General features: G+C 41.0%; 1 protein-coding gene across 8 annotated transcripts; it reads left to right on the top strand.

The window, feature by feature from the left end:
- Window positions 1-1,175: 1,175 nt before the first annotated feature.
- On the top strand, window positions 1,176-22,782 carry FMR1 (fragile X messenger ribonucleoprotein 1). Of its 8 annotated transcripts, none has more exons than XM_072981366.2 (16): window positions 1,176-1,937; window positions 4,905-4,957; window positions 7,425-7,518; window positions 9,497-9,568; window positions 9,882-10,030; window positions 10,625-10,718; window positions 10,799-10,915; window positions 11,513-11,683; window positions 11,778-11,856; window positions 12,940-13,049; window positions 15,375-15,437; window positions 16,165-16,251; window positions 16,723-16,918; window positions 18,314-18,457; window positions 19,306-19,388; window positions 20,357-22,782. In XM_072981366.2, exons 1-16 carry the CDS (start codon window positions 1,887-1,889, stop codon window positions 20,465-20,467), a joined length of 1,674 nt encoding a protein of 557 aa, XP_072837467.2. In that variant the 5' UTR covers window positions 1,176-1,886; the 3' UTR covers window positions 20,468-22,782. The 8 variants fall into 8 exon arrangements, with proteins under 8 accessions (XP_072837467.2, XP_072837464.2, XP_072837465.2 ...); XM_072981363.2 differs by having other exon boundaries at window positions 20,306-22,782; XM_072981364.2 differs by having other exon boundaries at window positions 18,278-18,457.
- The last annotated feature ends 1,447 nt before the right edge of the window (window positions 22,783-24,229 follow it).

The following is a 24,229-nucleotide window of genomic DNA, read 5'->3' as shown; positions in this document are numbered from 1 at the left end:
GCTGACCTTGAGCCAGACATCCTGGAGAGTGAAGTCAAGTACGCCTTAGAAAGAACGGCTAACAACAAGGCTAGTGGAGGTGATGGCATTCCAGTGGGACTTAACGACACAACTTAACGACTAAACAGCACTGTAATAAAATTGTACTGATTGCAGGTTTAATCTGGAGTGCTTCAAATGAAACATTCAACACGTCCTCCTCTGCCCTCTTTTTGGTTACCCCTGTATATCTGGCAACCTGAGCCATAAGAGCTGCTTATTCAGAATTGTATTTGGGGATGTCCTTTTTTTTTTCTTTTTTTTTTACGTTTCTGCTGTAAAGTCTTAACATTACATTGTTGTTTTTACTGTAAGCCACCTAGAGTGGTCTAATATGATCAGATAGGCGGGATAGAAATAAAATAAATAAATAAATAAATCCCCTCAGAAGTCCCTGTGGGTGTCTTTCAAGGACCACGACTCTATTCATCCGGTTTTTCCTTCCAACATTACTCCCCCCCCCCCCCAAAAGGAGACGTCCTTCTTCCCACACGGACACGACGCCCTTCCTTCCCTCAGCCCGCCATTGCCCGCCTTTTTAAACCCTCCAACGAAAGCGCGCGCCCAACCTCCGCCTTGAATCTCTCACCGACCTATCACCACCTCCGTCTCTCTCCCTCTCTTTCCCCCCCGCCCTCTCCAGCACAGCTTTTGAGTCCCAAAAGTTCATTGGCCGGAGCGACGGTCACTCAAGAGAACGGGTCGCCGTTTGGAGGGGAGGTGGAAACGTCCAACCAGGCGCAACCAGCCACCCTCTTCTCGTGGACTCTCGCGAGAGATCCCTTTCTTCCTTTCCACTTTTTTTTGGGGGGGGGCAGGAAAAACCGTCGCTCCACTTGGAGGGAGGGGGGAAAAAGTCGGCTCCCGCGGGCCCCTCTCGCGAGACGGTGCGCGCGCGCGATAGAAAGAAAGAGAGAGAAAGAGCGAGAGGAGCGAGGCGCGCCTGCGCGGGGCTACCTCAGGCGGGAGCGAGGATAAGACACTGCGCAGGCGCGCGGGCTTTTATTTCCCCTCCCCCTTCTTTCCCCTCTCCCTCCAGCCCCTCCCACACCCGTCCGCCGCTTGCCCTCCGCCTCCGCCTCCTTTTTTTTTTCCCGCCGCCGCCGCCGCTTTTTGGGCCCCGCCGGGTCACGTGACGGCGCCAGGCTTTTAATGTTTACATTGGCAGCGGGCGGCCCGTGGCGGCGGCGCCCTTCCTCCTCCTCCTCTTCCTCCTCCTGCTGCCCCGGTCCTTCTCACGCTCCCGCCACCCGCCGAGGCCTCCTCCTCCTCCTCTCCGCCTTCCGCCGCCTCCAGGCGACCGTTTCGCTTTCTGTTCCCGGCCGCGACGGGCCACGGCGACGGCCACGACGACCGCCGGCCGTAGCAGCAGCAGCAGCACCGCCGCCACCACCAGTACCGCCGCCGCCACCGCCTCTTCTCCTTCTCCTCCCTCCTCTTCTACCGGCGGCGGCGGGGCTGAGGCGGAGGAGGCGAGGAAGCAGCAGCAGCTCCAGCCGCCGCCGTTGCCGCCACCACCGCCGCCGCCTCCTCCGCCTCTCCTTCTTCCGGCCGCGGCTCGCCCTCGTCCCCTCAGCCAGCCGCACCGCCACCCTCCGCCGCGCCGCCGCCCCCCTCAGCACCCCCACCACCCGGCCCTGAGGGAGGCGACCGAGGGAGGCCCCAGGAGAGGCCCCCGGGCCACGGCGGCGGCGGCGGCGGGCAGCCTCACCACGACGGCGACGGGCCGCTTGGGCCGCGGGCCGGCCTCGGCCGCCGCCGCCTCCTCTTCCTCCTCCTCCGCCGCCGCTTCGGCCCCTTTGGCCGCCGGAGGCCTCCTCGGCAGCGTTGGCGGCGGCGGCGACGACATGGAGGAGCTGGTGGTGGAGGTCCGAGGCTCCAACGGGGCCTTCTATAAGGTAAAGAAAGGCCGGCCGGGGGTGGAGGAGTGAGGGGGAGAGAAAGAAGGCCGCAGCCCCGAGGCCTGGTCTTTTGGGCCGGGCCTCGAGCGCCTCGGCCTGCCTGGCTCTCCGCCTCAGGATGGGGAAGCCTCGGGCCTGTTCCTTCCCCCCCCACAACACACACACACACCCTCCGGGGGGGGCCTTGAGGCCTCGGAACCGGGTTTGCCTGCCTTTCCCCGCCTGCCTTGGAAGAGAAGAAGCGGGAAACCGGAGTCTTTGAGGGAAAGAAATGGGGGGGGGGATGAGAGGGAGGCCTCGTTGTGAGGGGGGAAAAGAGGAGGAAGATCTGGGGGGGGAATCCTGACCCCATTTGAAAGATTTGTGAGGGGGGGCGTTTTTAAGGGGATTCTCTCGCTCTTTATAGAGACCAGGAAGGGGGGGAGCCCTTGCGGAGGGTTTGGGGGGGCGAGCAAGGCAGGGGAAGAGAAGGCTAGGAAAGAGGGGTGTGTGTGTGTGTGTGTCGAGGTAACAACCGACCCCCCCCTAATTTTTTCCCGGATCCCTAGTGTGTCGGGTGTTACACGTGTCTTGCTTGCCCCCCCCCCCCAATTCTGTCACCTTAATTGACCTCTTCTCTCTAGCCCAGCAAACGGGCTGAAATATACACGGGGAAGGGGTGGCAAACCGTGTGTCCTCCTTTGAAGGGAAAAGGGGGGGTTGTGAAGTGAGGAGATGATGATGAGGTTTTTTGGAGGGGGGATTTGTTGTTAATGGGTCTCAAGAGGGAGAGAGCGGGGGGGGGGCCTCCAGGTGGTGGAATTGGGGAGGGAGAGTGTGCCTCTCCTCTCTTCTTGAGGAGGGGGAAAGGGTGGAAAGTGAAAGGGAGGGGGGAAAAAAACCAGGCACCCCACGTGGGGGGGGAAAAAAGCACTTCTGCTTCATCCCTTGAGGGACAAAAAAGACATCCGATGGGGAGAGTTGAGCAGAACTGGGAAGCCTTGACCCTTTCTGGGCTTAAGGGCGCTTCCAGGGTGCTTCCTCTCCTGGAGCAAAAGGCATCCAATAATTTGCAAGCCTTTTTTTTCTCTCTTTTAAACATGCGGTTACTTAGGACGCACAGATTGCATAGCGAAAGGGAATCCTGTCCTTTCTTTTCCATCTGTTGGTCGAGGCTGATGCCCTTACACTGAGTTGGCCTCGTCCCCCGTGGAGGCTGCTAAGAGTCAATTTAGGACTAACTTTCTGCAGTCCGAGTTCCAGCTTTGCGGGCCCATTTTCTAGCAACCCTCTTCACAAACGAAACTGAGAGGTCTCCCCTCCGTCCGCATTTAATTCGGAACATATTTTGAAAGTGACTGGTGGGTCATGTGGGAATATTGAGTTTCTTTCCTTTTGATGGAAGAGATGCTGGCTTTAATGCTGTTGGGATCAACACATGTGATGCATAAATCACCAGATGTTGTGCATCTCATTTATTTTTGTGTTGGTATTTTGCAGATAATTGGATGGCATCCTTTCGCTTTGTGTTCTGAATTCATTTTCTGAGAAACAATACTCATATGATACTTATATGAGCATTTATGTTCTTTACACATTGTGAAGAAAATTGCACTAGCAGCCTTGGTCGGTGTGCAAGATTTAGAATTGTTTCACATTACGCTAATATTTTAATTTTATGTAATATAAAAGACAGCTTTTATGGCCACAATGCCTCCATGTTTTAATTGGGAGTTCTGTATCAGGACATTATTATCTTCTTCCTTTTTCTTTTTTTCTTTCTTTCTTTTTTCTCTTTTAAAGTAGCTTCTCAATAACTTCTCTTACTCACAAACTTTTTCCAAAAGATTTAGTACCTAGTCTTTTAAATGACCTCCTGGGTCAAGACTATAAAATTAATGAAACCCACCAGACCAAACCAGTCACTTGCATAGAAGTTGTCTGCCAGAAATAGTTGAGTGAGTTTTACATCTGAAAAGGAAACAGGAGGACTGGGTTGATTTTACTGAAGAATTTAACTTACTGTTGTTTTGCAGAAGATATTTGTAGGGTTATTTTATTCTGCTATATGCAAAAGCTTGGGGAAATTGATGGCTTTAAGAAGTAAGATGCCTGAATATATAAATAGCCATTTAAATAATTAAGATTGATACAAAATAATGGCTATAAAAGGAGACATGAAAAATGCACTGTGGTCAGTAATTTGATCTGTGCCATGCTTCATAACTACTATATTTGTTTTATTTCTTCCCTGTATTTCATTCTGTATTGGAACTTCCATATTATAAATATATATTGCTGGTTTTAATTTCATATAACACAGAAAAAATCAGAAAATTAGTGGTGGTAGGAAAGATATAATTAAATTATTTTCTAAAATATCTTTTTCACCTTATGTAGTTCTTTTCAGAAGTTACTGTCAGAAACCTTTTATCCCGTGGTCTAGCTCCCAGGAAAGTTTGACATTATTTCATCAAAGCAGACAAAAATTTAAAAACCCCTAATATTCATTTCAATGCTGGCCACACATTAAAATTTAATTGCTGCATTTGTTCTCTATAACTCTAATCCAACAGAACTGTTTGCACCAATAGAAAAAGCACATAGTTACTGCTTTCTGCGGGGAGACATTGTGTGGTGATAGCATGTTGGGTATTTTCTCAATAAGGGTGTTATGAGCAGAACAATAACTATTCAGATTCTGTTGTACATAACATATATTTCATATCCTAGGTTTGGATGCCCAGATACATTTCTCCATACCTTTCCTGTGCATGTTTCATGCACACAACCTCTCCCATGTTTGCACTTAATGTGCTGATGTTGTACATAAAACTCCTGGTACTGGCAGTTGCTGCTAAGTTGTGCCATTTTGTTACAGTTGGAGCAATATGCAAAGCCTGGGTATTTATTCCATTAGGGAGCAGTCTTTATGGATCAGTAAAAACACACTACCTGTTATTAAATCTGAATTGTTTTTTGCAGGCATTTGTGAAGGATGTACATGAAGATTCAATAACAGTTGCATTTGAGAATAAGTACGTATATTCCTCAAACAAAATAATGAAATACATATTTTATAACATGTTTAGAATCCACAAATGCTGCATGTTTGTGTTGGATGAATATAAATAATCAAAAACCTAAAAGTTCAGTTTTGATCTTGCTGTAATCTTATGGTTACTTGCAGTGAAAGAGACATGTTCACTTTTTTTTAACATTGCAGATGGGGTCAATGTTGGGGGGCAAATGCATCTTACTATTTCCTTTATACACAGCTTCCATACTTGACGTTAAGAATGTGGTAGTGCTGCAATTCTGCACACACTGATAACTGTTTCCCTTTCCAGTTTAAGAATTACACACTTTACACTTGGATACTTGTTCTGAGTGATGTCCTGCACAAATATGTTGCCAGATAACCCAGATCATTTTACACAATGCAGTGGAGTGAAAGAAATGGGCTGAAATCCTGTTGATTAGCATAGTAAGCCACACTAAACTTGGCCCATTAAGTTAATGGGGATTTGGTGAGTTGGCTGCTCTGTACATTCCGTTGATTCAAATCATCCTGTACAGTTGTGACTTACTAGGTTAAACAAAGTTCCAACTGATGTAAGCTTACCTGAATCAGTGAAACTTAAATAGGAGTAGGTTCTCCAAATCTCCACTGGCTTAGTGGATCTATCATGGTACAACATTCTATATCAGGGAATAGGATTTTAGCCAGTATGGCAAAGATTAATCAATTTCACCATATACATTATTGTATGCTCATTGTGTTGTACCGTAATGGATGTGTACATTCATTAATTCAAATTGCAACTTCATGTACCCTATTAGTAAAGTCTTAAACATTGTAACTTGTGTTTATTTACATGAAATCCCATCTTACCTTTCTACTACCTTAGTTGGACATTTCCTGTTTGCTCTGCTTCATGCATTTGTGCTTACTGCATAGGAATGCCTAACAAAGCGAATCCCCTTTGTTAAAATCAGTGAAACTTCCATACAACATATTTAGGATTGGAGTGTGTGTGGCTTTTATTCTCTTGATGTTAGTGCTCATTATTCATAGCACTATACTAAAACAATTGGCATATAGGTCTAATTCTCAAAAACAGTGTTTTAATATGTTACCATTGATGTTAATCTTGCAATGGTTGCATTACTTCCATACATTCAGTACAAGTAGACAGCTCAAAACCATACACACCACTGCATAAATTATTAAAAGGAATCTAGTTGTATTAAACATTACATATATGTCTGCATGTATGATGAAAACATGTTTCTTGAAGCTCTTGTTTTATATCCAAAATTTGCTTCAAAAATAATAAGACTATATTAAAAAATTCCAGATTCTTAATAGAGATGTAAGAAATAGGTAGACTTTATGATTACTCTTTTGCCATCTGCCGCTCTGCTCTGTATCCTGTCTGACTCTAAATCACCCAACATCCTACTTTTCTCAGCAGTTCTTTTTCAGAAACACATTCTTCTCAATCTCATGCCGTAATGGGTGTTATGTATCCTAATTACCTTTCTCTTTTCTTTATACATTGCATGCTTTTTATTAAGTTCATAGTTAAGGGGTAGAAGAAGCAATAAAGGCCCGGTGACATAACTGTTCCATTGTCTGAGCTACTGGCTGGCTTCACGGGATTATAGCCATTCCCACAAAGAAGGTGTTTGGAATTCTTCAGGGGCTCCCTAGATATTTAAGCAAATGGGCCACAGTTGGCCTGTAGGTCTTGTACAAGGTTGTATTAAACTGCATCACTGCAAGTTCAACAGTTAATCAGAGGAACTTAATAAAACAGCCTTCAGGTTCTTCACTGAGTGTTTCAACAGAAAATTTGATCTCTATCCTTATTGTCCATGTTTTTCTCAAAATACTCAGAGCATAAAATAAGAGAACCTTCGGTATAATTAATTCCAAGTCATTGCATCCTTTGACCAGGGTCTCCTAGGTACTCTTCTGCTGCCACTGTGGGACTGTGCAGCTTACACTGGGCTACCTTGGCTGGCTCTTCACCCATAGGTATTACTCAAAACTCCCAGCTCTGCAGCTGTCCAGCTAGCTACCTTGTGCATAAGGCCACAAAAATTATTCAGCTGCTATAGGGTGGCTGAGGAATCATAGAGAGTTTTGTTCCTCTTCTAACAACCAATTGCACTTCTGTGGTATAAGCAGAAGAGAGGACTTTCCCCCTCTGGGTACTGATTTTCTTCTTGGGTGCCGAGGAGGGTTGGAACGTTCCATCCTCCTTTTATTACCTGGCTCTCTTGCCAACTTACACTTACCTGTAGTTACTTGTCAAGAGTTTCAACCCAAGACTATTTTAAGGCTCTCAATATAAACCTATAGCTTTGTACTTGTTCACTTTATCCCAGATTCAGGTGAGCACCGGCTGCTGTTCTTTTGCCAAAAGGGTATTTGCTATTCTGTCTGCCTTGCCTTGATTGCTTTTCAATAGCTTAAGCTTTTACTTTCTGTTTTAGCTGGCAGCCAGAAAGGCAGATTCCATTCCATGATGTCAGGTTTCCTCCACCTACGGGGTACAATAAAGATATAAATGAAAGTGATGAGGTTGAGGTAAGTATCGTTTTAATCCATGTTTGTAAGAGATATTAGCAGCAATAAGTCAACTTCAGGGTGGGGAGTGAGTAAAAGATGGCAACTAAAATAGTATTGCAAATAGAAATTAATAAAAATGGCTTGTTAACTGCTTTGAGTAGTACCCAGCACTAAGTCAGTCGTATAGAAATATAGAAAATAAATAAATAATACTGATTTGCTTATGTTGTGACAAGGCTTTTTTTTAAGGGCGGTAGGTTAGTATTGAAGGAGTCAGATTTGTTTAAAGCAGTATTTGAAAACACTGCTTTGAAAAGCATTGCCTAACCTTTTCCACTGGAAAAGAAATGGAAAATTTGTGTTTTTTTTTAAAAAATGGCCCTTCAGTTCTTCTGTTTTCTGCCTGCAGCAAGCTTGCATCACCTAGACGAAGGCAGGCATCTTATAGTTTCACAGCTCCGCATCCAAAGTATATAAACTGTGCTCCTTAGCTACATTTATTGCTTTTGCTTCAGTGAGCTTAGGGCCAAAAAGATGGCTGACCTCTTCACTACTGCTGTGTGCAATAGGTCAAAATGAAAGGAAGTGACTAGGTTGAGCTCTTCCAAGGAGTTTCAGGATTCAGTGGAATATTGATCCTGGTCCTCCTGAGTCCTCTGAAGTAGAAAATTAAACCCACCCACCCTGTCGCCACCCTTAAGTTTTAACATTTCTGCACATTCTCTCCTAACATCCCATCCTGAGTGTAGGGGAAGAGAACCCTCACTTCCATCCGAGTGTATTGTATACACAGGTAGGACACTTAGAGGTTCCTCATCAGTCCAAACAATATATAGATTTAATGTATCCATTGCTTTACCTCCTAAATATTTCACCCTGAAAGGCAGGGCCAGTAGTTCCCGCACGTGTTCACTGAATACATGGGAGGAATATGAGCTGGATAATGATCATAACTTTGAAATGTTTCCATTTGACTAGTGTTGTTACTAATACAGTGGTGCCTCGCTTAACGAGCGCACCGTATAACGACGAAATCGCATAGTGATCCGTTTTTTTTGGATCGCTAATGCGATCGCTCAACGTTGTTTACATAGGGCGAAAATCGCTTTACGAAAATCGGTAAGCGTTTCGCTTACCGATCTTCGCAAAACAAAGCCCCGACGATCAGCTGTTCGGTGGACAAAATGGCCGCTGGAAGCTCCATAATGGCCGCGCGCAGCGTTTTCGCGCCCTCCCCTTGCTTAACGAGGGCGCGAAAATGGCTGCCGGCCATAGGAAACCTCGCTGAACGGTGAGTAAAGGAGCCTTTTGGAACACATTAAACGATGTTTAATGCGTTCCAATGGCTTTCCCTGTCCCGTTCAGCGATGTTTCGCTATAGCGAAGGTTAATCCGGAACGGATTAACCTCGCTATGCGAGGCACCACTGTATTGCAAAGGAATTCATTTTTGGAATTAGAAATGTTTCCATAAAAAAGCATAGCATTGGGGCCATGCCTCCTTGAAACATTGCTTGGCAGGCACATTCTGTGCTTAATGTAAGCTGTGTAGTTTTGTTGCGTGCTCTGTTAAGTTAAATATGTGATTAAGAGGAAATAGCAACAAAAGGTGGCCCACACATGGCACCACGAAGCATGCAGAATCAACCTCTCTTGCAGTAATTGCTACATAGTTCTATTTAAGGCTAGGTATTGTTGGAATGTCTTAGGCAGATATTAAAATGTGCAAGTTAATGTACGTGCCACAAGATTTCTGAATTAAACATTTACATAAGTTCATTAAAGATACCAGTAACTTGAGGAATTGGGGATGGCCTTGTACACTTCATGCATCAGAATATTTTTGATAAAGGAATTCACTGGTTGGATAACGGGCTTGTGAATAGTAGGAAGATATTTGTTACTTCAGATCCCCAGTACATTGGTGGTGGTATTATATTGGTGTATTTGGCAATGTCTTTATCACATAACACTTTTACACTGTGATTTTTGTTTAGGTTTATTCCAGGGCTAACGAAAAGGAGCCATGTTGCTGGTGGCTGGCAAAAGTGAGAATGATAAAGGGTGAGGTAGGAATATATACATATATATATATATATACATATACACATACGCACATATACATATATTAGTGTTACAGCATTGGTGTATTGATTTTAGCTTTTGGATTTTAAGTTCTTGTGGGCCTTACTTTTCAAGTTTTATTTTATCTTTTGGGTGCTCTTGATAATTATCTAAGTATAATGCAGTTTGTAGCAAAACATGGAGTTTTTCTCTGTGGAGCAGGCCCTTTCATAGATAACAAACGTAGTGTGTAGTCAGAACATTGAGTCAGTTTTCAGTTAAACAGTGTCTTGGACAATTTTGTTCTTCTTTTATTAGTTTTATGTAATAGAATACGCAGCCTGTGACGCTACCTACAATGAAATTGTCACCATTGAGCGTTTAAGGTCTGTGAATCCAAACAAACCTGCAACAAAGGACACATTTCATAAGATCAAACTTGATGTGCCAGAAGATCTTCGGCAGATGTGAGTATAGAGGTTTTATTTAAAAAATATTGATTTAAAAGCAGCTTTTTGGGTGTTTGGAAGGTTACAGTGGACAGACCAGGTTTCCCACCAGAGTTCTGCTGGTAGGAGCAATTCTGTCAGTAGATGTGTCAGACTGGGTCCTGTATTCTGCACCAAATGCTAGTAAACAGAAGATTTTGTGAAAGTCTTTGAAAGACATAGTGCTTAGGCAGGTGATATTAGGAGACTTTAATCATGGCAACGATACTCATGCTAGTACACATTTAAGATACTAAAACATGTCTGCCAGTTAGTCGCTGTGGCCGATGTGACAATGGCCTAGGTACAAGGAGATGAAACTACGTAAACTTTTAAAGATGCTTTTGATAATGAGTTGTGCACACTTTCAGAGATGGTGTTTGTGAAAATGGCACAGTGCAACTAGTGCTGACACAGCTGTGCTCTTCTTGGTAGATAGTGGCAGTGCACGGTTGCTCATTCATAAGACTAGATCAGCTGAAGAACACAGAATTCTATATGTACATCAGTGCATTATATGGCCAATTCTTGTATCTGTCCAATATGTCAGATGTTAATATAATGTCTTTCTAGGTGTGCTAAAGAGTCTGCACACAAGGACTTCAAAAAAGCAGTTGGCGCATTTTCTGTAATATATGATTCCGAAGCCCATCAGCTTATAATTTTGGTAAGTTCTGCTGTCGTTGAAATTTATTCAGAGTTTTTGTGCTGGATCTGATACTGATTACGGGTATTTTTTTTAAAAAGTCTATCAATGAAGTAACAACAAAACGTGCAAACATGCTCATCGATATGCACTTCCGAAGTCTTCGCACCAAGTTATCGTTGATAATGAGAAACGAAGAAGCAAGCAAACAGCTAGAGGTAAGTTCAGTTACAGCAACAAGTATTAGGGTTTTTTTTGTTTTGTTTTGTTTTTTTTTTAAACCAAGGAACGTGGTGGCGCTGCGGGTTAAACCGCAAAGCCTCCGGGCTGCGAGGTCGAAAGATCAGGAGTTCGAATCCACACAACAGAGTGAGCTCCCGTCGTTTGTCTCAGCTCCTGCCAACTTAGCAGTTCGAAAGCATGTAAAAATGTGAGTAGATAAATAGGTACCACCACGGTGGAAAGGTCACGGCGTTCCATGTCTAGTCGCACTGGCCATGGAAACTGTCTACAGACAAACGCTGGCTCTACAGCTTAGAAACGGGGGGGGGGGGGTGAGCACAGCCCTCTAGAGTCAGACACAACTGGACAGTTTGTCAAGAGGAACCTTTTGAAAGCAAGAATTTCTGTCTTGATTGACCTGGCCATTGGCTATGTTACAATTTGGGCTGCAAGTGGGTGTCTTTGGAGTACAGCCCCCTGAAATCTCCACTTCTGTCCTTTTGGAGCTGTACTCCAAAATGCAGATCTATTCTTTTAAAATCAGTGATGCACTCATAATTCGACTTCGGCTAATGAAAAATGTATCTTTCCAGAGTTCGAGGCAGCTTGCTTCACGATTCCATGAGCAGTTTGTTGTACGTGAAGATCTAATGGGTCTGGCCATTGGCACTCATGGTGCTAATATTCAGCAAGCCAGGAAGGTGCCTGGTGTGACAGCTATTGACCTTGATGAAGACACTTGCACATTCCATATTTACGGGGAGGTAAGTTGGATCTACAGTGTTGCTGTAGGAAGGCTTCTCTGATCCTGTGACTTTAAAATACTTGAACATCCATTTTATTATTTTTCCCCCCTAGGACCAAGATGCAGTGAAGAAAGCAAGAAGTTATCTTGAATTTGCGGAAGATGTCATCCAAGTCCCAAGAAACTTAGTAGGTATGTCAGTTTTTAACATAATAACAAAATTTTAAAACATCAGTATAATTATCCAAGAAGAAGAAAAAGAGGAAAAAGAAAAACAGGAAAAAAATCAGGTATTAACTGGAGGGAAGGCCTGCGTGAACATTCAAGTTTTCAGTTGTTTTTTAAAGATGCCCAGTGAAGGGGCCGCACGAATCTCCGGAGGAAGGTTATTCCAGAGGCAAGGAGCCACCGCCAAGAAGGCCTGGTTTCTAGTTTTTTCCTTCCGGCTCTCCCTTGGCGTCAGGCTCCTCAGCCTCACCTCCTGACTCGATTGGATGATACGGGTAATTTTTGGTGGGAGTAGGCGTTTCGCCAGGTATTGAGGTCCTAAACCATTCAGGGCTTTATACATAAGCATTAAAACTTTGAAGTCAATACGGAATAGAATGGGCAGCCAATGCAAAGCGGCCAGAATGGGAGAGATATGCTGATATTTTCTCACTCCACCAAGAAGTCTGTCAGCTGCATTCTGCACCACTTGAAGTTTCCGCATCAACCTCAAAGGTAGCCCCACGTAGAGTGCATTACAGTGGTCTAATCTCAAGATTACAAGTGCATGTACCAAGGTGGTGAGCGCCCCAACATCAAGATAGGGATGCAGCTCGGCTATCCGCCTTCTGTTTAAGGTGCCACAAACCTCTTTGTTTTTCCCTCGGCTGACTAGCAGAGCTAACTCCCTGATATTATTTTGCTTCACGGCAAAAACTATTGACGTTTTATTGTAAGTACTCCCTGATACTATTTTGCTTCACGGCAAAAACTTTTGACGTTTTATTGTAAGTATAAGTATGAAATAGACGATAGCTTTCTTTGTGCTCATATCATCAGTTCTTTTAAAACAGCAGAAAGAAAGATGAATGGAATTTGGTATTTGTGCCCGTCCTTATTCTCATTCTTGGCAATCAGTATCACTTATTGATAGGTAATGAATCTTTGATTGTGATAGTAGAACTTCCAGTTGATTGCAGGTACATCGTGGTCAGCTGACTTTCTCTCATGTGTCAGCATTCCTGACAAACACACTTATATGTGTTTTTTTGTATGTTCTCTTTATAGGAAAAGTCATAGGAAAAAATGGAAAACTTATTCAAGAAATTGTGGACAAATCTGGTGTCGTGAGAGTTAGAATTGAGGCTGAAAATGATAAAAACATTCCACAAGAAGAGGTATGTGAAGTAAATAAGGTTTGTTCATTTGGGAATGTTTCATAAGAAGTTGAAAACTGCGTTTTTGGACACTACATGTTTATTACAAAGTTTCTGTTTCTTGTTTCAGAGTAATTGTGTCGAGGTTACTGTAGTCTTGACTAGTTTACTTTGGTCAGTAGAATGTTTCTTAAACAAATGCATTGCTTGAAACTATCTTTATTTCACAGGATGATATTCTTTATAGTAAAGAAGTGTGTGTTTTATCATAATTTTTTTTAGAGTTTCATGAAGTAGGCCAGTATTTTCATTTTAGAAATATTGGATGTGAAGAAAGAGAACCTGGTCAGCAATGCAAATAGTAGAGACAAAATTTAAACTCAGATCAATGTCCAGTATTACCTCCCAAACTAAATTTGGAGCTTAAGTATTCAGAACAGTGGCCACACTGTGTTGCATTTGGAACAACATATATCCTTGATAATAATACTGTGTTTCCCCAAAAATAAGACGGAGTCTTATATTAATTTTGGCTCCAAAACCACATTAGCGCTTATTTTGAGGGGTTGTTTTATTTTGCTCACGTACAAAATCTACATTTATTCAGATACAGTAATGTCATCTCCTGGTTGCTGCACAATAGTGGAGAATGCGATTTCACTTAACTAGGGCTTATTTTTTGGGGTAGGGCTTATATGACGAGCATCATGAAAAATCATACTAGGGCTTATTTTCAGATTATTTTGGGGAAACAGGGTAGCAAACTCATTTTTTGAGAGTTGATCGTTAGGTAGCCACAACAGCACTCTTTATCTTCAGCAAAAGAGATGATGATAACCTTTGAGAAACTTGTTAGGGTGAAAGAATCTTGAGAAAACCTTAAAGACAGCTTAGTGGTAACAGAATATGCTCAGTGGACCTAGAATGATGACTGGGGAGGGGAGTGGAATCAAGTTACTTATAACAATAGTTCCCAACTTCGAGTCCCCAGTTGTTGCTATACTACAACTCCCAGAAATGTTCGCCAGCACATCTAATGGTGAAAGGCTTCTGCAAACCACTACCCTAGAGTAGGAAGAGTTAGAAGCCTGATCAGGAGTGCTCCCCTCCCCTCCACAAGTCACACAGTGTTTTATTTTAACATAGAGGCATGATATAAAACTAATTTTTTGTCTTTATGGCAATAAAGTGTGCATAAATATCAGAGTTGCCTTTTCCGTTGAGAATTTGGAAATAATTGCTCCACAGTTACATACTGAAGTTGATTTGGTTTGGGATCTTTCCTGTTCCACCCCATGGACTTCAAGCTGCTTTCAGACATTACATTTTCTAAATATTAGTAATTCTGCTTACAATACTAAGACAATAACAATGGTTTGGAAGAAGCTAAGCAGTTCGTAAAAAATCCAAACTACCCATGATTACCAAAATATCATCCAAGGGATGAACCTTTTCAAAAGGAGCCATCTGGTCAATGCTTACATGTTTGCAGTGAGCCTCAGAATGGAGTAGTTTGAGAGGGAGATGGACTTAGGTTCGAGGAGATGTCTTTGGAGCTCTTCCCACAAAACAACTAAAGAAGTAAAAATTAATTGCACTGACAGGTTATTTGCTTTTGTCTCCATTTAGCAACCCTTTGAGGGTTTTTTTTAAAAAAAACGTTGATTCTAAATAGCTGTTTTGTTGAAATAAAATAGACACATTGGAGTAATATAGGATTTTATTGAGGCTCTGAAATGCAAGCAAAGCTGAACACCTGTAATTCTGTGTTTGGACCCATTCTGTTCAACCTGTGACCCATCATCACTACCAGCATTGTTTCTGGATATGAATAAATAAACCCCACACATCTGGTAGACTGGGCTACAGTCCATGAAAGCTTATGCCAAATAAAACTTAGTATTTAGGATGCCACGAGAGCCTTGTAATAAACCACCTGCTTTTACATTTGGGATCTTTTAAAAAATGATGGCAAAGTGTCTCAAATATGTTGTAGGTTACGTTAAGCTTTTTCGGCTCGCTTGTTGTGGAGGCAGATATTGGACTTCATTAGACATCACACCCAAATCACCTTTGAAGTTGACAACATGGCTGTTACTTGGGAGCCCATGGATTCTTCACTGTGAAGTTATCTGCTTGCATAAGAAACGGCCTGCATGTAACCATGCCTGGAAAAAAATGTAACTTTTTGTATATTCCAAAGTTATTCCAAGGTTGCTGGGCTACCAGCGTAACTGCAAAACTATTGCAGGGCCTTTGTCCTCTCAAGTCTTGAGCTGAAGGTTCTTTGTTGACTCCTGTGCATATTTAATGACATCACTAATACGGGGATTTCTTACGCTGCAGGCGTTAGTTGTGTCATCAACTGTAGCCAGGAGAAAGCAAAAATCTGAACTCAAAACTTGGCAGGTAGGAAACATACTCTTTCTGACTTCTCTTTGCAAGCAAGACACATTTAAGAGAGGCCGACTAATATGTGAACCACATAACATCTGCCAGGATCCATAAACAGATGACAGGTTTCTCATTGTATATATTAGGCTATCCAAACACCTGCAAATGAAAGTTGAATGCACTGATGGGGCTTTTAATCTTAATCCTAAATCTGATAGTGTAGCATGAGCTTGTCTGTGTATTATATTTACCACCTGAAAGCCATTGTAAAAATGAATTGTTTGGATCCCTTTGGGTGTTAATGTGATATCCTTACTGCCGTTACTTGTATATACGCCAAAATAGAACATAAGGATTCTGAGCTCTTTTTAATCTCCAACATAGTTGTGTGTATATGATTCATATGGACCAGAATCCTGTTGCAGATTTCACCAGTTTATAATGTAATGTTACTTTTTAGTGGCATCACTGCTGTTCATTAATGAATTGCTGCTTGCCCTTCTCATCATGTGCCAGTCGTATGACTTTGCAGGCAACTCGAAATGTTTAATCAGCAGCAATTCATTGCCACTGTTTCCACCATTATTGTTATATCAGAGTGAATCCACAATAGGATCCCGGCCAGTGCTTGATTAAGTAGATTTCTCCTGATGATTTGTCAAAAGAAATTATGACTTGCATCAATAACGCTGTGAAATCAGCGAAGCAACTAGAGACTTCTGATTGTAAAATTGCTTTTTAGGGGATGGTCCCTTTTGTCTTTGTGGGAACTAAGGATAGCATCACAAATGCAACAGTCCTATTGGATTACCATCTCAATTATTTAAAGGTAAGCATTATATTAATGAATTATTATTGTTGTTTTATTGAATAACAAACATAAAACATAGCGTGCAACCTTAATGAAATAATCACGCAAAACAACTATACAAAAAGTGCTCCTCCCACCCCCCAAAAAACCCAGTACCATTAGAGATATAACCAGTGTTTCCTCCCTTTTGGAGCCCCCTTCTGCTTCCAAAATTGTAATGACTCTTGCGGAGGTACATGTCTCTTCCACAGTATATAATCAATAAATTCTTATTTAACAAACCCTTCTGTACTTTTAAATCACACGTTAGTTTATCATTAATAGTTATATTCCATACCTCATTATACTGTACATTTAATTAAAAATCATACTTCGTTTTCCAATGTCTAGCTACCATTAACCTTGCTGCTGTTACTGAATTGAAAGTAATTCTTTAGTTGACCCGTTTACATTGCTCCTTATCAAATACTGACACCTCTGTTTTTCTAGGAAGTGGACCAACTGCGTTTGGAAAGATTGCAGATAGATGAACAGCTTCGGCAGATTGGGGCTACTTCAAGACCACCTCCAAACCGCTCAGATAAAGAAAAAGGTTATATGACTGATGACGGCCCAGGCCTTGGAAGAGGCAGCCGACCTTATCGAAACAGAGGGCACAGCAGACGTGGGCCAGGCTATGCTTCAGGTTGGTAACTTGAAACGGTCATGTTTGTCTCTTCCACTCTGATTACTGTCTTCACTTTCTTCGGAATGCTAACATCTGTAATTCTGATAAACAAGATATACATGAGCTTTAACATGAAATTGTGAACAAGCTGCAAACGTGTAAACTGGTGTTGTATTTTGTTTTTATCTTGTGCTGTCAGCTCATTTCTGTCTTGTGGCAGCCCTATGAATTAGTGATCTCTGTATCCTATCGTTGACATGTTGTCTCACCAGGAACAACAGAAATTTTATTATAGCACGTACATAAGATGAACGCATGTATAATGGGCAGTAACAACATAAACCACATACACACACCCAAAAAACCCGTTATACATAGTGAGCATGCAGCATAATGCAGTAGAGAGAAAAGCAATTGCCAAAAAAAAAAAAAAAAAAACACCACCAAGGCCCCAAGCTAAAAGCCAATACATACTCAAACTGTACATGTTTGGCTGCTCAGCTTCCTCCAGAAGCCTCTCTAGAGCTAGTATGAGGATCACTGCTTGCAGCCGGCTTCAAAAGCATCCTTCAGTGATTACTCACTACCTGAGAGTCAGTTCGTGTGCTGTTCTAAATTTCTCCAATGAACTAAACTCCATGAAATGATTAAGTGAAGGAGATCACATCTGTCATTTTCCTTATTTAGTGAAAGATTCTTGTTCAGTGCTTTGTACTCTAAAGCCAACTACGTACATGAGCAGCAAATGCATCAAGAAGAATCTGAATGTTAAATATCTAAAACTGGCATTATGTGCACTCTATAGGTCTCTGCCGACAAACTGCTGGGGATGTATTTCAGTCAGCACCTCATACTATATGAACTCAAATTGAAGTAGGATCACATTGCAGAATCAAACCACCTAGACCATAATTTGGTAGAACATTGTTGGGGTAGAAAAGACAGCACCTGCTGTGTTTAGAACTTCTGCTGTGGTCCAAACATACTCAGTATATATTTTAAAAATCAGGTTGCAGTTTTTGTTTTTGTTTTTTGTTGTTGTTGTTGGAATTAAGCATTTAAAGCAAAAAAAAACCACTTTTCTGAAACCTTCAGCTGGTTGAGTTAATGCCAGCAAGAGTCTGTGAAAACTGCTCCAGTCACTAAGAAACTGTTGCAAGCCTTATGGATTCACTAGGTTCAACGGTTTCGAAGGTTAGTCTTTTGCAAAGGAAACAAGAGGAGTCCTGAGACACCTGTAAGGCTGGCTCATTTTTTACAGCACAGAATTTTTCATGGACTAGAACACCCACTTAGAAGAGTTCTTTCGGTTGGTTGGTTTTTCTAAAATATGAAAATAGACTGTGGTATGTCTTGGTTTTTTTAAACTCTTGATAGGAACTAACTCTGAAGCATCAAATGCTTCTGAAACAGAGTCCGACCACAGAGATGAGCTCAGCGACTGGTCGCTAGCCCCCGCGGAAGAAGAGCGCGACAGCTACCTTCGCAGAGGAGATGGCCGAAGGCGTGGCGGAGGTGCACGTGGACAAGGAGGAAGAGGCCGAGGAGGTTTCAAAGGTGAGACGAGGCTCATAAGGCTGTGCTCTTGGGTCTCTTATGTGTAAGCCCTCTGTCACCAGTATATGTTTGAAATTGAGGCCAGAAGCTTTTGGGTTTGCCAAAAATACTGCAAAGAGAATGTCTTCCAAAAATTAAATCAGAGGCTGAAACTAAACTTCATGCAAACCTTTATACTGGAAACAAAGTGGCAACTAGCATTTCAAAACAGGTAGGAGACACAGAGGAGGAACACAAAGTAATAAGCAGAGTTGCCAGTTCACATAGAACCTTGGGTCCTTTCATAGGAAAGGCGGGATATAAATATTTGAACTAAATAAATCAATTAATTAGAAGCTATCAAACATAACTATAGCTTCTGTTTGGCATGGGAAGGCAGAAATGCTTGCATATTGTAGGTTAACTCACACTACAGTGGTATAGTGCAGATTCCAGTAGAAACATACAAATTGTTTGTTTATTGAGTTTCTAGGCTTCCTGACTTAGTGAGATGCTACTCAGGGCATTTGACATAATTAAGCAAAACATACAAAGTTAACATAGTAAAAGAATGAGTATATAGTACCACAAAGTGAAGGCGACCGAGGATTGCCACCTGATGTCTTAGGTGAACCAAATTGTATAAACCATAGCATAATAAACAAAATGTCCCAATAATATAATCAGTAGACCCTGCAAAGAAAAATTATTAGATCCTGAATGACACTAACATCACATTGTTATTTATGTCTGCAAAGCTTGGCCTATTATGTTGTTGTCCGTAGAGTCTTTGAAAGGATCAACCTAGCCGAGAATGAAAACTGTTTTAAAAGATCTTTCTAAAAATTAGCATTATTTACTGTATTTAGGAAACGATGAACAGTCAAGAACAGATAACCGTCAACGCAATTCAAGAGATACTAAAGGGAGAACAACAGATGGGTCACTTCAGGTAATTCTGTTTGTTTGTTTGATCTGTGCATATGTGAATGTAGACTTTATATTTGCACTGTCCACCTTGGTGCACTGTTGCTGTCTCTGCCACAGATATGTGTATCAGCCTGTTCATTCTTCTTCTCTGTACCCACTTGTGCATATTATCATCTCAAAATAGCCAGGTTCATTTTCTGTATGATTTTGCTTAGTTTTTTTTATAACGCTGCTTTCTGATGGGGTCAAGTAAATTAACACTTTAGAATAGTTAATTTACACTCTAAAGGCATCAAACAATTACAATACTTCTTAAGCTTAGTTGCACAATGTCTGCCCATATACAGTGAGCTTGCAGTGATTTGGAAGTAACATTTCAGGGTTGTTGGTTTTTTTTTTTTTCAATTTATATAGGGAGTTCTGCCAGATAAATATTAGATTATGTGGGTCCAAATCCAGTTGTTGGCATTGATTGGAATAGATGCATTGAAGCAGTAGGAAGTTTTGACTTATAATTCAACAATTCCTTGATTGAAATCCATTCTAGTTGGAACTAGTAACTGGGTTCTTGCCATTGTGCAGTCATTCCTATTCTTGAAAGTTTAGACAGACTTCCATAGCTGAGTCCCATATTTAAAATGTCTGCATTGCCTTCCTCTGGACTGTATACACTATACAGTCATTTATTCCAGTGGTTCTTAACCTTTGTTACTCGGATGCTTTTGAACTGCAACTCCCAGAAACCCCAGTCAGGACAGCTGGTGGTGAAGGCTTCTGGGAGTTGCAGTCCAAAACTCCTGAGTAACCCAAGATTAAGAACCAGTGATTTATTCTAAAGAGGAAGAAAGAACAATTAAAAAAAATCCCCACAGCTCTTCAGGAGTATCCCCTTACAAATTATCAGAGGGGTATGCTTTATGTAATTGTAACTTGTTTCAGATCAGAATTGACTGCAATAATGAAAGAAGTGTCCACACTAAAACATTACAGAATACCTCCAGCGAAGGTAGCCGACTGCGCACGGGTAAAGATCGCAACCAGAAGAAAGAGAAGTCGGACAGCGGAGATGGCCAGCAGCCGTTGGTGAATGGAGTACCCTAAACTGCATAGTTTGAGAAGTCGCATTTCCTAAACTGTTTCAGTAAATCTTGTTCCACATTAGAGAAAACTTGTTAGGCCAAAGACAAAAAATAGTAGGCAAGATGGCGCAGGGCATGAGATGAATATAAAAAGTTCTGTTAGCTTTTTTTAACATCAGCAGTATGCAGTTTTTTTCAAAATAAAGACGTTATACTTGCATTAAAATATCTTGAACTTCTGGAAAAAAATTGCTTTTCGAGTACATATTGCACTTCAAACAATGAAAGAATCCTTTTGTTTGTTTTAAAAATACTGAACTGTGCATTGGTATTTCCGTTCAGTTGTACCGTTTTAACGCATCTGGTCAAAATCACTGCTAAATTTCAATTTTCAGAATAAATAGTGTTTGCGGTAATCAAATTGGGCTTCTGTTTTCAATCTATTGAAAGTTCCTCATTTAAAAAAAGAATAAAGCTGTTTTATGTCCTGTGTCAGTTCACATTTTGGTTCACTTTTTTCAGTATTTTAGTGAACCTGGATGTATGTGTAATGTAACTAAAAATGTCATTTTCATTAGCAAAAAGTTGTATGATCTGTGCCTTTTTTATATCTTGGCAGGTAGGAATACTATATTTGGATGCAGAAATCAGGGAAGATGAGTTGGAAACACTAAATGTACAATATATGTAGCAAAACTTCTCCAACAGTTAGTACTTTATTAGAAGAAATGCATGCTTTCCATAATTTTTCCTAGCATAAACATCGTTAAGCAGTTTATAAGAATAGGAAACTTATTTTGCACTGAGGATAATGGCAGATCGTGTTACTGAAATGGTGGGTTTTTTTGTTTCTTTCTAGGCAGGACAAGATAAGTTTTTTAAGCGCATATTTCCATTTGTGATAAACTAAAACAATTCATGGTTACTGAGGGAACAAATTGTAACTTGTCCATAAATTAGTAGTGTGTGCCTGCTGTTTGTCCAGAGGACCAATTTAAAAGAATAGCTCTCGTTTCACTTCCCCAACAGTTTCTGGTATTGAAATTCAGAGCCTTTCTCGTACGAGATAGGAAAGCGATTCGTATTTGTGACTCTGAGTAAAATTCAGGGATAGCGTCGTAAGACAGCATTTGAAATCCAACATACATGGCCTCATTTACAGATAGATATGAAACATATGACGGATATCGGCATAAAGATTAGTTGCCCGTAATAGGGAGGCTTTAGGAAGGCTTTCTATTTCTTACCATGAATAATATAGCAAAAAAACAAAAACAAAAAACCTTTAGTAAAACTTTCATTTGAAGCTATTCTATTTTTATTGAAATTACTCCAGTGGGAGTGTTGCTGATTATGTACAGAATTGTACACAAACCTGGCCCCTATCTCTGTGTTGTGTGTATTGTTTCTCTGCTTTTTTCAGTTGTTTTTCCTTTGCATACAAGCAAGCATATAAAAATGGCAACAAGCTGCACACAACTTACAAATATGTTAAGAAAAAAAAAGTCTTAAATATTGCCAAACTAAATGTTGATTTCTAGTTATTTATTTTTGGGGAATGTATAGTATTTGAAAACTGAAATTGGTACCTTGCACACATCATCTGTAAGCTGTTTGGTTTAAAATACTGTAGATAATTAACCAAGGTAGAATGACCTTGTAATGTAACTGCTCTTGGGCAATATTCTCTGTACATATTAGCTACAACAGATTGGATTTTATGTTGACATTTGTTTGGTTATAGTGCAATATATTTTGTATGCAAGCAGTTTCAATAAAGTTGGATCTTCCTCTGCTAATGGATGTTGATGCAATCTTTATAAATGATTGCTTTAAACAAATCAACTTTTAAAAAACCAACAACCTATTTTTTCCTGTGTTAAATTGGAAACCTTGTTTACTTCAGATGTGTGAAAGCTGAAACATTTTCAGTTTCAAGAATTTGGCAGGTAGTGTGCCGTTACTGGTCGAAGCGTACATGTTTAGCTATTATATGCACTAATTTTACACTCAAGGTTGACTTCAGTAAGGTGCTAACTAGATTTGACTTTATCAAAACTGTAATAGGTTAATCACAGTTTCAAATGACATTTTGCAGTATTTTTGTGTTCTAAATGTATATCCCTTTCAGTTAAAAAAATCCACTGTTTTTGAGTATTCATACATTTTAAAAAATTGTAAATCAAAATGTAAAATTCATTTTGAGAATCATGTGTGTTATGAAGGTTGAAAGTGCAGCAAATGTCTGATGTTTGGGTTCACTTCCTTACTGGTAACTTCACATATGGTCTAATAAATTACAATTATTTTGAAAAAATAAAGTTTTTTAAAGAGTGAGAGGTATCCGTGAATGGGCACCATATTCAAGTACAGTACACTTAGGAGAAACACTGTTACTACCCCGCTGGAATTTAAAAGAACAATTAGGTTTTCTTCTCCCCCTAGTTATGTTAAAGGGAAGAAGGGCACGGATGAAGAGCATTGGATTTAAGCTTCCTTGAACAAGGATTTTTCTGCTGCTGGTAAAACCAAATACTTTAACACCCGTTCATCCAAGATGAGAGCATGGTTGTGAAACAAACAAGTTTCATTTCCTGGATGGGATATTCCCGAGGAATCTTAGAAATACCTTACCTGGGAAACAGAGATCTTTATACTAGTGTTTCAAGAAAGATTTCGCAGCCCACTAGGCTGTCAAGCTTCTTGTTAGTACGATTCCTTCCATGAGAATTGGGGAAGGCTTATATCTAGAAAACATGTTTTCCACTTTCCTTGTTAAGCGTGGCTGGCTCAGTAGTTTAGGTCTCCTGCTGTGGAGCCAGTGGTTGGGAGTTCGATTCCCCACTGTGCCTCTTTGCCAGGGGCTGGACTCGATCCGTTGGGTCCTTTCGAGCTCTGCAGTTCTAAAGCGATAGTAGTGATGACGTTCACATCTTGGACTGGAGTTGTAAGAGAAGGGAGACCAAGATTGAAAGTTTTCACGCTCTTTGCACGAATATTTGTGTAATAGAACACATTCCAATTTATTTTGTGTGCTCTGTAGCTTTTTTATTATTATTGTACAGTTCTTTCTTTGAAGGAGAGAATTTTCAGAAATGCATTTTATCCTCCCTGTAGAACACCTTCCTCGTTAATAAGGCTTGAGCTTTCCTCCATCATTCAGTAACACTTTGATGGACCAAGATTCTCTGCATTCTGCTGGCCTTCCAAAGAAAAATAATTATCATGCAAAATGGACCATTTATAGACACTTGTTCTCAGGGTTGTTACTATGTATCCCCCCACTTTCTGGGTATAGGAACGTATAGCGATCCTAGCCCCCCCCCCCCCCCAATTGTCCAGAAACTGGAAGCAGTTTAGAAATCTAGGATTTGGTCAAGACATAATTTCAAGCCCGTACAAACATGGCGTACACCCCACGAGCATCTTTCACATGTGCTAGCATCAAAGGCAAAAGTTGTGTTTTTGGTGGACTTTTGTTGTGTATACCATGTTTCCCCGAAAATAAGGAAGGGTCTCGTATTTTTGCTCCAAAAAATACATTAGGGCTTATCTTCAGGGGATGTTTTATTTGTTCCATATATAACAATCTACTTTTATTCAAATACAGTCATGTCTTCATCTGGTTGGTGCACAATGGTGGAGGATGGGATTTCACTTAACTATGGCTTATTTTGGGGGTAAGACTTATATTAAGCAAACTGAAAAATTATGCTAGGGCTTATTTTCAGGTTAGGTCTTATTTTGGGGGAAACGGTATGCATGTGTGGTTTTTTTCTTGGAT

This window comes from Pogona vitticeps, chromosome 11, assembly GCF_051106095.1.
Source record: "Pogona vitticeps strain Pit_001003342236 chromosome 11, PviZW2.1, whole genome shotgun sequence".
NCBI lineage: Eukaryota > Metazoa > Chordata > Lepidosauria > Squamata > Agamidae > Pogona > Pogona vitticeps.
Note: the sequence above shows the minus strand (reverse complement) of the source record. Positions and strands in the feature narration are given on the sequence as shown.

What these genes read in the sequence shown, in the direction of transcription:
- FMR1 (XM_072981367.2), top strand. Translation starts at nt 1,887, where the DNA reads ATGGAGGAGCTGGTGGTGGAGGTCCGAGGCTCCAACGGGGCCTTCTAT. An exon ending in CCAACGGGGCCTTCTATAAG is followed by an intron (nt 1,938 to 4,904) that starts GTAAAGAAAGGC and finishes TGTTTTTTGCAG; the next exon opens with GCATTTGTGAAGGATGTACA. An exon ending in AAAACATTCCACAAGAAGAG is followed by an intron (nt 13,050 to 15,374) that starts GTATGTGAAGTA and finishes CTTACGCTGCAG; the next exon opens with GCGTTAGTTGTGTCATCAAC.